Source organism: Ictalurus furcatus, chromosome 18 (genome assembly GCF_023375685.1).
Source record: "Ictalurus furcatus strain D&B chromosome 18, Billie_1.0, whole genome shotgun sequence".
Lineage (NCBI taxonomy): Eukaryota > Metazoa > Chordata > Actinopteri > Siluriformes > Ictaluridae > Ictalurus > Ictalurus furcatus.
Genome location: NC_071272.1, coordinates 15,478,538 through 15,493,541, shown reverse-complemented (window position 1 = coordinate 15,493,541; position 15,004 = coordinate 15,478,538). Strand labels below are relative to the sequence as shown.

Genomic DNA, 15,004 nt, shown 5'->3' with positions numbered 1-15,004 from the left:
GGGTGTGAAATGGGTGTCATGAAAATCCAAGGCCATGGTTCAATGCCATAAAAAGAGTGGGATGCTCCCTTAAAGTAAAAAGAGAGACCTTTCCCCATCTGGAGGAGTTGAAGTACCTTAGGATCTTATTCATGGGATGGGAATGATGGGAAAAGAAGAAACTTAGTTTTCAGACTACGCTTTTTATTTCTATCTTATTCTCACATAAAGTTGTAAGTACAGATGGCAGAATGAGATTTCTGCCAGAGTTTCTCCCTGGGCTTACTCTCCATGATAGAGTAGCTCAAATGTCCGTGTCCATGTGGTGTCCTCCATGTACTCTGGTTACCTCCCACTTCCTGAAAATGAATCATTAGGCTTCTCTAATCTGTATGATGGAAACGGTCTATTACTGCCTTGCACACAGTGGTTCTGGCATACAGTAAACATCAAGTAAGAGAAAGAAAATAGAGGCTGGTGAGGGAATGACTCTTTATTGCTGCTCTATATAAGTGTTAACTAACTTGTTTCACAGATGTGCCAAAACATTAAATGTAACTAAAAGTATAAAAAGTAGGATGAGTCGTTCAGTAATAAAATTGTAATTGTTGGGGAATGCTGTGGTATAAGATAAGTAAAAGACCTCAGGATGTACTGTTACAGGAAAATAATAATACAGTAACAACTCCACTTTGTGTTGGGCCACATCACACCATCCTACCGCCGATTATTGAACTATAACAGCAAATGATTTATTCTTTACATAATGTCCCTTCAATACTCTAAAGATGTAATATAGCCATGATGATTATAAAAAGTTGTAAATATGCTCTCGGGAAAAGCTAACCACCCAAAACAACTTGACAGAGTGAACATTCTATGAAGCACAGACTCCTGAAATTACACTGTTCAAAAACATTCTGCTAACCTCAAATGTTTAGCAGTGCTACCTTATTTAACACATTATTTACTTACATAACACGGATCCACTTTTAGTATATTGGCTTCATAAGAAGCTGCCTGTAGAATACAGTAAAATGCCTGTTGATGCCCAAAAGCATGTCTATCTCCAAAGCAGTCAATATCGTTCCATTCTCTGTTGTCCCAGGAACTGAATGACTGTCTGTGAAAAGAAAAGATAAACATTCATGTTAAATCATTCCTTTTCCTTGTTCCGTTTCATAGTTTCTGTGCCTCACACTTACACAATCAGTGGGAAAGTGATGGATTGCTATAAATAAGCTGGCATTGTTATTTAAGTAAGGCTGGAAGCACAGGCTATTTTTACATTCAGTACCTATGTGCTGAGCCAAATTAGAATTAGTACTAGGATAACATTTTTAGGCATCAGCATGATCACTCTGATCAGTAATTTAAGAAATGGTGACATTAAAGAAAATCACACAATACAGAACAAAGACTTTTCTGACGGCATAGAACAACATGCTTGACATCTTTACAGTGGTAATATATGATACAACTAACCCACTCCATAAATGTGTCTGTGCATGTGTATCTTAGTTACAGTGCTAATTACGTCAAGCAAGAGAGAAAGCCTTTGTCCCCGAGGCACAGGTGTTGTTCTTTTGTGTCATAATATGAGGTGAGCATTGAAAAAGGATGTGCTATTTCTGTCAAAGAGCTGGAATAACAAGTTTGCACTCACATTCTGTGTTTCTGTGGTGCCACCCATTCATATCATATCTCACTTGCTCATGTGGAAGCATTCAGCGTTGGTAACTTCTCAGAGGCAATGGAGGGCTTTAATTCGTATTATACAAGAAATCTGAGTGAAGAAACGCCAGCTGCTTTCAAAGACCTGTTGCAAAGATCTCATCCCATTGAAGATATACTTGAAACCAGCAAGGAGGATCGAGAGGCAGGTCCAGTTTCTGGCGTGGAGGACGAAGCAACTTTTCCAGATATAAACACAGACATGTTGAGGCCATCTCCAGCCACGCTAGATGAAAGAGAAGAACAGCTGGAAGAAGTCAAAGACAGTGATAATGCCAGTGTGATGGAGCAAGCTGATAGAATAGAGCAGATGAACCTGGAGTTAAAAGATCCACCTATAAGTAAGCCCATACAGACATACTTGGATGAAAGTTTACCGGACCTGCTCAAGAGTGGGAGTCCACTCCGTAGACGTGTATCAAGCCCAGTGGCAGACACGGTGAGATATTAAGTATATAATTCCATTGCATTATACCATATCTCATATAACAGCTAGCATACTGTTATGCTACATTATACAGGGTCATTTCTTGCTTTAAGTGGTTTAATTAGTTGCTTATAGACTACAGTAAGAGTATTTGGGGTACCAGCTGAAAAGGATTTAGGTACAATTCCTTTTCATTGTACAAATGGAAATACAACTAGAGATATTTTTCTTCTATTTTGTTTTTAGGCAAGTTTAGAACCTACCCAGGCAGCAAACTAACATTGGCCCAGCTTCTATTATAACCCAATATTTGCACCCAATATTGGCCCGACAGAGTGGCTGGCATGTGCTACCTGGTTATCTAGGGGAATAACATTACAGCTGTTTATTATGTTAAGTTTATTTATGTAGATGTGATTTTCATTATAAGTAAACATACGTTAGTAAACTTATGCAGTACAAACAAGGCTTGGTTTTTCTCAGCTGGATTAACAAGTTTCCACTTGAGGTATGTGGACTTGTTGGGTTTCAAGTGACATCATACATCACATGAGGAGCCTCCCTGTGAGGCTCTAGGTTAAGTCTAAACCACATTACACTGAAAATAAGCATATTTTTAAAAGGATAGCACACATCCTGGTGTTTATAATGTCATCTGCTTGAAGATAAACATGAAAGTTCGTGAACTTGTAACATGTAAATAGGTGTGTTTGTTGACTTGCTTTGTGTGGGTTCTGTTCTGCAGTTAAAGCAGATGCGCCGCGATGTTGAACTGTCTCGGCGAAGGAGCATAAAACTCAAGGCTCAAGTGGATAAATTTCAGGAGCAGAGTAAGGATGGACTTGTCTGGAGTCAACACAGAGAACTGGTGAGACAGACAGCCTGGGACCTCAAAACACGGCCAATAATTTAATTACTTAAGTTGCTCAGCACAAAAAACTCCAGTTCTATGAATATGCAAATTAAAGAAGCTCCCATCCCTACACACACACACACACACACACACACACACACACTTTATCTCAACTTGTATTATGTTCCTAGTATTTGCATATTGAATGTGTTATTTATGATATGATGATAAGATCTTGCCTCTTACATGTTCAGTACCATTTTCCATTCAATTTTCCAATTAAAGTTTTGTTTTGTCCTGTTTTTTAAAAAGATGAAAAACAACAACAAGAACAACAACAACAATAGAAAAATGTCCACTCAAATTAATCCCAACCAAAAGAATTTAACCAAAAAAATATGTTTTCTTAGATCTAGGGCAGGGTTACTATTAAATCATTATTAAATAGAAAACTAAAACTAAACAATCACTACAAATATTGCCTCTCAAATCTACAATAAATTAAAATAAAATAAGAAAAAAAAAACAGATGAAGAATTGGAAAAAATCTACTTAAATATATAATATGTCAACTTTTTCACTAGTCTCACATTCATTTGGCATTTTTCTCCCCAATCTAGTCACCCATTCCCATCCAACATCTACTAACTAGGGAAGACTAACACATACTTCCTGTGAGACAAGAGACACCAGGCAACTAAATCTTTTTGAACTGCTGCTCATGCTGCATCACAGGGCAGTGTAACACATGGAGAAATATGCCATCTATCACCGCCTGCATACACAAGCTCACAGGCCCCCACGATTGACTAGTGTTGCTGTGAATGACAGGGTAGAGAGAGCTTTCCACAGCTGTCATATTTGGATGTTTGTAACAGCTCTCATATTTGGAACAGCTGTCATATTTGGATGTTTGTAACAGCTGTCATATTTGGAACGATTATTTATATTTAATATTTTCCGATTCAGCGTATTTGATTTTTATCTTTACTAATCTACAGGTGACTGAGGAGATTCAGTCCATTGTAAAGCTGCTTATCCCTCTGACTGATTCAGAGCCAACAGCAGATCCTTCTTCTGAGAGCAACTCACTGGATAGGGCACTAAGTCAGCTGAAGACTGTTGCACGCACACTCGCTCTCAATCACACATACCAGGTAAATCTTCACCATCTTCATTATTTAATTTCGTTTCATTTCATTTCATGCTCAAACCTGCCCGTTTAACCTGAACTCAGATCAGGATATTTGTTTCTAATGACAGTTCAGACATGTTGATTTTTGGCTGATATTTGTATAACTAAAATTCATATCATTCACAGGGAAAAGCTAAAGACAGGACGACAGACGAGGTTGCTGTATTTCAACAAGCGCTACGGGACCGAGATGAGGCTCTTGCAAAGTAAGTGAATAGTTTTTGTAGTTAGCAGATGCAGTGGAATCGTCAATGCTCAAAGACATCAACCACAGACATGCTGAAAAACTGATTTTTTAAATGTTTCGATTTTTAATGAGTTTGTCTTAGTTCTGACATTTGCATGTTGCACAAATTGAACCTGATAGAAAAAAAGCCATGGAGTCAGAGCTGCTGAAATGCAAGACAGAACTAATGTCACTGAACAATCAGCTCCTGGAGGCAGTGCAGCGGCGACTGGAGATGGCTATCGAGCTAGAGGCCTGGAAGGTGAGTTTATATGGACAGCTTCCTAATTATTCTCCTGATTTATTCTCCTAATTATTGCCATATTTGTGTACAATGAGCCACATAACTTATTTGTTTTATTGTTGATTAAACAGTTGGCATCGATGCATTTTTGCTGATAAGAGAAGGACTGTTTATAAATGCTATAATGTAAGTGATAAGAGGAACAGACCATTCACAACATGAAATCTAATGACGTGCCAGTGTGACGTGTTTGATGATATGATGTATGATGTGTAATCATTTGCAAATTGCTATGGTATAAGAAGAATTAAACACTTCAAGATGTGCTGTTATGGGAAAATTTATAGGAAAAAAAGAGTGGTAACAGTAAAGTTTTGCATTGGGGCTCAACACACCACGCTTGAGTGTTTGATAATTTTCATAGATTTTTGGCTTTTTCAGTTTACATTAGATCTAGTTCCAATAAATTCAAGTCTAAACATTTAATTATAAACATTTAGCAAATCATGTATACCTATTTCCTGGTTAGATTTTTAAATTTTAGTGATTTTTTATTTTATTTTTTTTTAAAACGTTGAGTGTTCAAATACTTTTGACTGGTGGTATACATAGACATGTTACACATGACAAAGTGCAGTAAATGACAACTTCAAACTGAAACACTCATACAGTGTAATGTGGATGTGCTCTATTATTGTTTGTGTTAAAGCAGTCAGTAGTGTGTGGGATGTGGGTTATTGTGTAGAACAGTTATCGTGTTTAAATTGAGAGACAAGGTGGAGTCTGGTGGAAGCCAGCAGAAAGGGTTTCCAATAGTGCTTCCAAGACACAAACTATGTAGATACATCTGTCATGTGTCTCTTACTGTTGGATGATGATACGCACACATGCCTGTCCAAATGTTTGAACTGCTCCAGTGACATTTTTGTTTTGCCTCACGTGTTGTTGGTATTGCAGGCTACTTTTGTGTTTCAGAGAAGTGGTTTCTGGGAGGTAACCATTATTTAAGTGAATGGTGAGGAGTTCAGGTTTTACAACATACCATTAATAGTAAATGTAGGTGATCAGGCTTGTGTGTGTGTGTGTGTGTGTGTGTGTGTGTGTGTGTGTGTGTGTGTGTGTGTGTGTGTGTGTGGGTGGGTGGGTGGGTGGATGTGTGGGTGTGTATGTGTTTTCTGTCTTTGTGGTTACAGTGAATGTGTGTCTTTACAGACTTGCTTATGTTTTAAACTAATGAAGTCCATTGAAAATTAACTGAAACAAGATTGTATGTAAGATTATACATATATATTTTGGTAGGGCAGACTTGTGCCAGATAAATAAGTTAAAGACTGACCGAAGTCCATGTGGGGCTGGACATACACTCTGATTTTGTCCCCTCTTTGCTCCACTCTTCTTTCCACTAGATTTGGGGGGATTTCCACTAGCTGTGGGGATTTGTGAGGTCCAGCACTGATGTCAGGCGATAAGGCCCGGGGAACAGTTGGGAGTTCCAATTCATCAAAAAAGAAATTATATATATATATATATATATATATGTATATATATATATATATATACATATATATATATATTTTTTTTTTTCAGTGGTGTTGAGGTCAGGGCTCTGTGCAGGCCACTTGAGTTCTTCCACTCCAACCTTGGTAAATCTTGTTTTCATGGAGCTCACATTGTCCACAGGAGTACTGTCATGCTGGAACATGTTTGGGCTGCTTAGTTTCAGTGAAGGGAAATCTTAATGCAACAGCAAAAAAAGACATTCTGGACAATTGTTTGCTTCCAACTTTGTGGCAGCAGTTTGAAGAAGAACCACATATGGGTGTGGTGGTCAGGTGTTCCACATACTTTTGACCATATAGTGCAGTTAACGGATGTTAATCATATACTTATTTAATGTTAGCTAAAGTCGAACATACAATGATAGATGTAATTTCGCATTAATGACCTCAAGAAATCCGAGAACATGTGACATGGGGGAAGGGGCAGGGATTCCAGGTGTTTCAATTAATATCAGAAAGTTCAAAACAGATTATTCCAGATGACTACGGCAGTGGGATCATGTCCCTTTACATTGGGGAGATAAAGACTGCTCTTCAATGCAAAATGTTTAAAGGTTGGCATGTCTGGTAATATAATATCATCAGAAAAAAATGTCACTGCATATCACTGCAGTGTAATATTGATTATTGGACGATTAAATCCTTATATCACACAAGCCTATTTCTGAAATTTAAAAAAATATTGTCCTAGAATTACTGCACAGTGTTAACTGAATATGTGTGAGTTCGCTTGAACACTTAGCTGTGTCTCTGCAGGATTTATCAGTCTGGAGCCAGAATGGCCATCTGGACTGTGGTCTGCTTTTAACGCTGTTTTTAAAACCCAGCAGTCTGTGATCTTTAAGGACTACTCTAGCATTTTTCAACCTAATCTTTCTCCACATTATATGTAGTTTATAATGTGCATCCCATGCAGTCTGTGATCTTTAAGGACTACTCTAGCATTTTTCAACCTAATCTTTCTCCACATTATATGTAGTTTGTTGTCTCTAGTGTGTACAGGTATGAATTTCAACATGTTTTTCTGTACTGTGAAAAGTACAGAAGATCTGTTTTGCTTAATAAAAGCGCACTTATATTCTAAATCTAAGGGCAGGTGTTGAACTCAAGTGTCAATAAGGGATAAAATTCAACGAGGCTTGCTCTTATTGGAAAGTAATCATCTGTACTGTGATATGATGCAGCCAGATGTGAAGTGGAGTTATTACCACCATAAAGTAATATGTAATATAACAGCACATCCTGAAGTGTTTTATTCCACTTATTACAATTTGTCAACGTTTACAAAAGTTCATTTATTGAAGAATAACCCATGCATTTGATCTATTTATAGCCATGTTTAATGCTGTGGAAGGTCCATGAAACAAGTTTCATGTGTTGTCACTTACATAATAGAATTTATAAACAGTCCTTCTCTAACCAGCCTCAATTGTTTTCTTTCTTTGAATTAAAAAAAAAAAAAAAAACGTGGGTTGTCAGCTGTCCTGAAAATGTATAGTTACAGCTTTATCTCTGACTGTTACAAAGCTCTTAATGTGGAGACTTTATGTGGAGCTGTTCTTGTGTAGCACCAGAGCAATACAATAAAAAAGCAATTCTGGTTATTTATGCTTTTTCAGATGGTTTAGTTTTCCACTTGACATTGATAATCATACAGTCGTAGCACTCTTATTTTGTAAGTATTCCGACCATTAAAGGATGAATTAGACAGATTTAGATCTGTATCTTTCAAATTTATGTTTTGCATAAACGTTTAGTAGCTTCCTTAACAACTGACCTTAGCCTTCTCATTTAAGTGAATTTTAAGAAAACAGGTTTTCTGTTCTTTTCCCCAGTACAAGGAAACGTAAAATTTGTGTCTACTCATGCACTACAGATGTAGTACATAGAGATTAAATTGAAAATTGCTGGAGTATTCCTTAATATATTTTTTTTTACTTCCCTGCCTTCGCTGTTAATTTGAATTTAAATAGAGCGCTGCATTGAGCACTCCAATTTCAGCTTCTTAAAGAATGTAAGGGTTTAATAATTAGTGCCAAGCTGCATGTTATATAGGGTTTAACAGTTTAATTTTCATGCATTTCTAACAGGATGATGTGCAGACCATCATTCACCACCAGCTCCTGAGTCAGCAGCAGGCAGAACAGGCCCAGAAGAAGCCCAGAGGTTTCAATGTACTGAGGCGCTCCAAACAATCCAGTCCAGCCCAGTCTCCAGTCCTAAGCCGCGCATTTTCTCCTGGCTCGCCGTCCCCCAACACACCTGTGGCCCAGCGCTGGAAAGACAAACTGAGACGAGGACGTGCCAGTCAGCATGCCTCTGCTGTCCACAACCAGTCACCCAGCCCGTCCCCAATGGACTCTACAGTCAGCAGCACGGAAGACAGTTTTCAAACAGTCTCTCTTGACTGAACTTTTATCTGTATTATAAGCAGGCTTGGGGAGTAACGGAATACATGTATCGGTGTTACGTAATCAGGATACAAAAAACTGGTAACTGTAATCCATTACAGTTACGTCCAAAAATAACGTAATCAGATTACAGGCACATTTAGTTAAAAAATGGGAATACTATCAGGATTTTATTAATTTTTTTTTTCCATTTAAAACCAAAGAAATTCATCTTTTAACATAACACAATATAGAGAGCTGCTTGATTATAGTTCTGGTTCTCTCTTGCCACTCGTGGCTTACATGAGCAACCTCCTGGTGCCTTAATTTGGTAGAAATGAATGCAGATTTTTCTCTGAAATGCTTTTGTTAGGGACCATATTTGCATTGCTTTAACCCCTCTCTGTAATTACCAACTTCTCGCACACCAATGAATCGATTATAAAAGGCTAGAAGCAAGTATTGGGCAGATTCCTGCCTCTCAACCATTAGCCTAACAAGCACACGAAGGTGAAGCGCTGTTGTGTACCGCGTCAAACAATTCCTTGACAATAGCAGCAAATGACAACTGTCCTGAGTCGCAACAATGCCCATGGCCATATAAGGTCATTTTTAAATTTGTGTTATCACATTGCTTTGTATTACATGGTCATTCAAATGTGTCAATGATGGCAGAAGGTACACTCGTGGCATCTAATATTTTACATATACTTATGTGATGCTAATGGTGTAGCTTTTTCAGTGTATTAAAATCTGCATTCTGTTTTGAAAGAACACACACACACACAAAAAAAAGGTGTCCTCTTTTTGGAAAACCAGAATATGGTCACCCTAACTTTTGTGATGTAATGTTACCCTCATCAGGGAGAGTGATGTCTTTTATTTATTCATGTATTTTCTTAAAACAAGTCCAAACAGCTCTAACATAAGGTCTAAATAAATGTATTTTAGATTATATAGCTTTTCTCTTTACTTTATTTATATATATGGCCTTGACGTCATCCAAACGTAATCAGATTATATTACTTTCATATTGTGATACTTGGATTACGTTACTAATTAAATTTTTTATTAAGTAATTTGTAACTGTAATGGAATACATTTTTAAAGTAATCCTCCCATCCCTGATAATAAGCTACACAATTGTAAAAAAACAAAAACAAACAAACAAAAAAACCCCTGAAGGACTCAACTGATGCTGCCTTCTGTTGAGTCTGTCATTTTGTGAGTGTGAGGTTTATCTACAGATTATTCTGTTTTACTTTGAACTGGTGCCATTTCCCAAAATGATACTGGATAGGCACAAACAAATTCTTCTGTTGTAAATTATGTATACTTTTTAATGATTTAAAAAATAAAATGGATTTTATTGACTTTTATCTATGTATACAGAAACAATCATAACCCTGCATTCACACTATCAAGCATCAAAGAAACAGCACCAAGCAACAGTAATAAAACTGAGGCAAATATGTGTGACCAGTAAAACCAATTCCAAAAAAGTTGGGACACAGTGTAAAATGTAAATAAAAACAAAATGCAATGATTTGCAGATCCCATAAACCCATATGTTATTCACAATAGAAGACAGAAAACATATCAAATGTTTAAACTGAGGAAATGTACCATTTTAATGAAAAAATAAGTGGCCGCAACACATCTGAAAAAAATTGGGACGGGGCAACAAAAGACTGGAAAAATAAGCATCTGAACTTTTTTGGAATTGGGTTGTACTTAATTAGCAGGTTCCTACATTTTTAATGACCAAAGACCACAGTACCACCCTGTTTTCTACTGGATACCAAAGCCAAAACTTATGAATTCACAGGACAAAGTTCACCTAGATAAAGTATGAACTAAGCAAATGTTACTGCTATGGGAAGCAAATGCACATCTTTCACATCACATGTCCTTTTCCCTTCAGTGAATTGCCTTTTCCACTGGGTGATTGCTGCTTTACCTGTAGTTTTGATGTGCTATATTGATGTCTACAAAATCATGTCTACAAAATAGACTGTCTGCTAGTATGTCTTATTGGATCTTAAAAATAGCTGGATGGGACACACCCACAAGGGTAAACAGTGGAGTCCAATGAGACAAATTGGAATGAAAACAGCAACTTGGTACGTGAATGCAAAGTTAAAAACTAGTCAATACACATAATTCTGAATGAAGTATAAATGACATACCATAAACGTTCTGAAATATTGTATATTTTATTTAGTCACAAAAAAACCCCAACAACAATAACAAAAAATAAAAATAAAAAACAATCCGCATGCAATGAGAAGAACATCCAGACAAACTGACCTCATCAAGTTTTATAACATAAAGAACACATAACCGTAACAAGATCACTTCACCTGCTCAGATGAGCGCTGGTGCAAGAGCTTGGCCCCAAGTATTGCTTTTTGCAACAACAGTATTTTCTGTGCAAGACTTCACTGTATAACTCTGGATTAATCTTATACATCAATAACATTAACCAGAAAACTGTCAAAACCAGTTGGGTAAAGTTCATGGTCCTCATTGTAAGATGAAATAAAATGAACAATCAGTGACAAAGGAAAGAACCATGTACTGTGCTTTAAGTACTGGTTACAAAAAAACACCAAGACATTATTGTGAGAACATAATCCATGTTTGAATTTCTCCACGAGAACCACGAGCTCTGGTCTGTAATGTTCCATGCAAACAGAGTAATGTTACAAGTATTTCACTAATAGCATGATTAAGATCATTATTCAACATGTTATGAATATTACTTCAGAATGAAAATGAAAGGAGAAAAAAAAACTGGGCACATATGATCCTAAAATGAAATAGATACAATCTATTAAAGCTGCTTTGCGGAAAAAAAGTCCACAGCTTTTGTAATGGTTAAAGGCAATTACCTGTCTTCAAGACACCAAGATTGTTCGTACTTTGATTAGACTCTAAAGAATGAGTCATTATACTTCTTTAAGATAAAAATTAATTATAATACTAGTTATATATTACTTGTCAAGAGAGATATTTGGGAAAATACATATTTGCTAGTGAATTCACACTTGCAATACAATCCATCTATTACAGACAACTGGCAGTATATGTATCTACTACAGCATATTCAGTGGTTTAACCAGGAACGATCTACATGATTATTACGTATGTGGATTTAAATCTGTTAAAACACACCACGGACACCTGGTGTTTAATTGTGCAGCATATTTCATAATCCTAAAAGGCCATTTCCAAACATATACATGTTCACATCTAAAGGTTCACATACAACTAACAGCCATAAAATATAAATATTTCCCTTTGATTAATCAGTAGTACTAATTTGTGAATATGTTCAACATAATAATATAAAATACATTTTCATATTCACAGAGGTTTACATGTGGCCACATACAACACAATGTTACTGAAACTGATGAAGCAAAGTTTTCAGAGTAAATAACCCGGCAGCATAGCTCCGGTATGGTACTTTTGGTTAAAAGATTAATTCAGACAAAATTGAAGTTTTGAAGTTTGAACAATTTTCCCCGAGATCTGTGATGTTCCCTCATGAAATGTTTTGAGTCTGTATGACTCTGAACAATGGTGGAGGCAGATTTAGATGAGTTTGCAGGCGTGGACAAATGATAATGTGGTTGTAATGTATTATAATAATATATAGCCAGTTTGTTAAATGCATTAATAGAGGCTAAGCCTAACAAACAAGTATACTGTATGTGTTTAAATGTTTATGTAGTATGTTGTGTTGTGAACTCAAAAGTGTCACCAAATTGTTGCCAAGCATTTTGGCAATGAGCTGTGGTGAGCTCTCTTCACAACACAAGTTAAAAATATCGTTTCTGTCTAGCAGGCATCTTTATTTTCTCTTAGCACATTTAACCTTGAGGTGACGGAGGTGTATTGTGCGTATCGTGCTAGTGGGAGAGTTATGTCAGAGCTTTGCACTGCATTGTATTTTGCTCAGTTTTGTCAGTATTTCCACATACCTGTGTGATCCTCAAAACATCATCTGTTATCAATGTGCATGGTTCTTAACCAGAGTCTATAAGTCACATTTACCTTTCTAGCTACAAATCTAACGAAGCAAGCATCAAACACCAAACATGTCTTGGCTTGGAGTAAGTGGGAAATTGTGTAAATTTGATCTTTTGTTGAGCTTTAAACATTCACCTTAGCATAAAACAATATTCCCTTCTCATGATTACCAAAGCAAACAAGCAAGCACACAACTGACACCTTTACTTAAACAGATTTAAAATGGCAACTCACAAGAAACAGTAGTACTTCCAAAAATAGTACCTACAGAACACGATGTCTAGATGTCTACTGCAGTAGTGGGGTCTCAGTGCTTGTGTAAGACAGCGAGAGGTTAATGTAAGATTAAAAACAGTGCCAAAAAGCCCGGCCACTATTGCATAGGCATCTTTGGACAATCGATTAGAAAGGAAAACTAACGTTGATCTAGAGAAGCAAATGTTCATTGCCCTGCCAAGTCAGCCTTCTTATTAAAGGCCTGAAGGTCATCTAGATTCTAGTTCATCATAATAAACTATCTATTGTCTACTATCTACAATCTACTGATACGCTGCATTATTTTCCAGTATAAGCAACAAAACATGTCTTAAAATGTCATCTGAAAGTATGTGAGAGAAACCAACAAATTCAGTGTGATTGAATGTTGAGACAGTGGATATACACTGGATGTACTGTACTGTGCAATAGTCATCGGTACCCTACATTTGTAGTCAAATTTTCTCTTACATGGTCTTTTCACTGATCAAATTTTGCCTTACATGGTAATTAAACTTTTAAAAACATTCCATGTAACAGAGATTTTTTTGTATTTGTTGTAATATTAATTAATAGACCGTGTTTGTGTGGCAGCCTGGGAAAACCCATTTGACATGGCTGAAAATCTGGTTCTGACGAAATTTGTATTGACACGTGTACTTTACTTTAGAAAAACTTTCTAAATTTGTCTAGGCTTTCTGCAAAAATCTTGTTGGGCAAGGAGTCAGTTTATCAAACACAGCTGTAGAATGTAAACAAAGGCGGGTATAAAGATAGACATAGCATTTATAATCATTAAATTCCACGCGAATGAAATCAATAAAAATAAGTAACTTTTAGAACATCATATTTAAATATAATTTTCTCCATTTTCACTTTTTGGGGTAACAGAAAATGTAATAATTTCAACATGTGGGTGAGAGTGGTGCAACCAAAATTATTATTTTTTTTCTTTCTTTCTTTTTCTTTTATTTACTGCGCAATGTAGTAATTATTTTGATACTCATTTCATTATTTTTTAAGATTTTTTTTAATCTATAGAGTGCTTTATACTTTTGCACAGTACTGTATGTGTATACAGTTTTTTGTTTTTTTTTTTAAAAAAAGAGAAAAGAAAAGAAAAAATTTTAACCTAGGGAGTGAGTCAGTCAGAGGACTAGGACTGCACAAACGTGATAATGGAGCTGATGAACTCCAGAGGCTTGTCAGCATGAATCCAGTGACTGGCATCAGGGATGTACTGGATATCTGCATATGGAAAGAGACGCTGGATTTCAGGATAATCCTCAGAGCTGGGGGGGGGAGGAAAAAGAAAAGGTTTCCCAGAATGATTTCTCAAATAAAAGTTCAAACATGTTCTATAAAAACTGGTTTCCACCTTCTGGCACCTTTAGGGGTGGGTGATATGACTACAATCTTATTTCACCATAACGGTATGTTTTCTCAGGTAGGTCCATCAGTAGTATTCAAGTAAGAAATACTATGGAAATTGAATAAAGCAATTAAATGTAAAATAAAATAGACTTAACTGTGTGACATATACAGTGATTCTTATTAAATTTACTGAAGTTATTCAGTCAAATGAGTGATTTTCTCTTTGTTTTTTATTGTTTGATTAACATTAATGACACAGACAGCAGCAGGTTTATTAGAATGCACAGATCCAATATCCAGATCCAATGACCTCCAAGTGATGGAGCACATCACAGCACATCCAAGACCTAATGCACAGATCCAATATACTGTATTGACACACCTCCAATTCTCCCCTTCCCCCCAACTGTTCACATTCACTTAAGACATAACCGACTGTGTTTGCATGAATTCTCGGCCAGACATGCATTTTGACATGAGGTGTGTATTTATTTGACCATCCAACTATAATAAGCCACTAAAGAGAACTCAATAGACTCTATGCATGAACACTGCTTACTGCTTATCCAGTAGAATATCAGCCAGTGACTTTACTTCTGTCTAGCACGTTCCTATGTGGAAGTGGTGTATATATTTTACATATACAGTAATGGCTTCCAGAAAGTTAAAGTATCAACGGCGGGAAGACAGTAGTCCGGCCGAACATTGTTGCATCCTGTTATGCGACAAC

At 36.5% G+C, this 15,004-nt stretch overlaps 2 protein-coding genes across 4 annotated transcripts in view; one reads left to right on the top strand and one right to left on the bottom strand.

The window, feature by feature from the left end:
• The first annotated feature begins 1,900 nt into the window (after positions 1-1,900).
• Positions 1,901-8,797, top strand: bicdl2l (bicaudal-D-related protein 2-like). The gene is made up of 6 exons (XM_053648744.1): positions 1,901-2,152; positions 2,886-3,008; positions 3,995-4,150; positions 4,315-4,394; positions 4,556-4,676; positions 8,308-8,797. The coding sequence occupies exons 1-6, from the start codon at positions 1,916-1,918 to the stop codon at positions 8,626-8,628; spliced, it is 1,038 nt and encodes a 345-aa protein (XP_053504719.1). The 5' UTR covers positions 1,901-1,915; the 3' UTR covers positions 8,629-8,797.
• Positions 8,798-10,804: 2,007 nt separating this feature from the next.
• The window catches only part of abhd11 (abhydrolase domain containing 11), a 13,347-nt gene continuing 9,147 nt past the window's right edge, over positions 10,805-15,004 (bottom strand). For 2 of the 3 annotated variants that reach the window (XM_053648745.1, XM_053648748.1), the window contains one exon: positions 10,805-14,192. In XM_053648745.1, coding sequence (XP_053504720.1) covers positions 14,057-14,192 — 136 coding nt within the window. In that variant the 3' untranslated portion in view covers positions 10,805-14,056. Of the gene's footprint in view, positions 14,193-14,213 lie in introns of those variants that run through there. The other variant, XM_053648747.1, reaches the window with a different exon arrangement.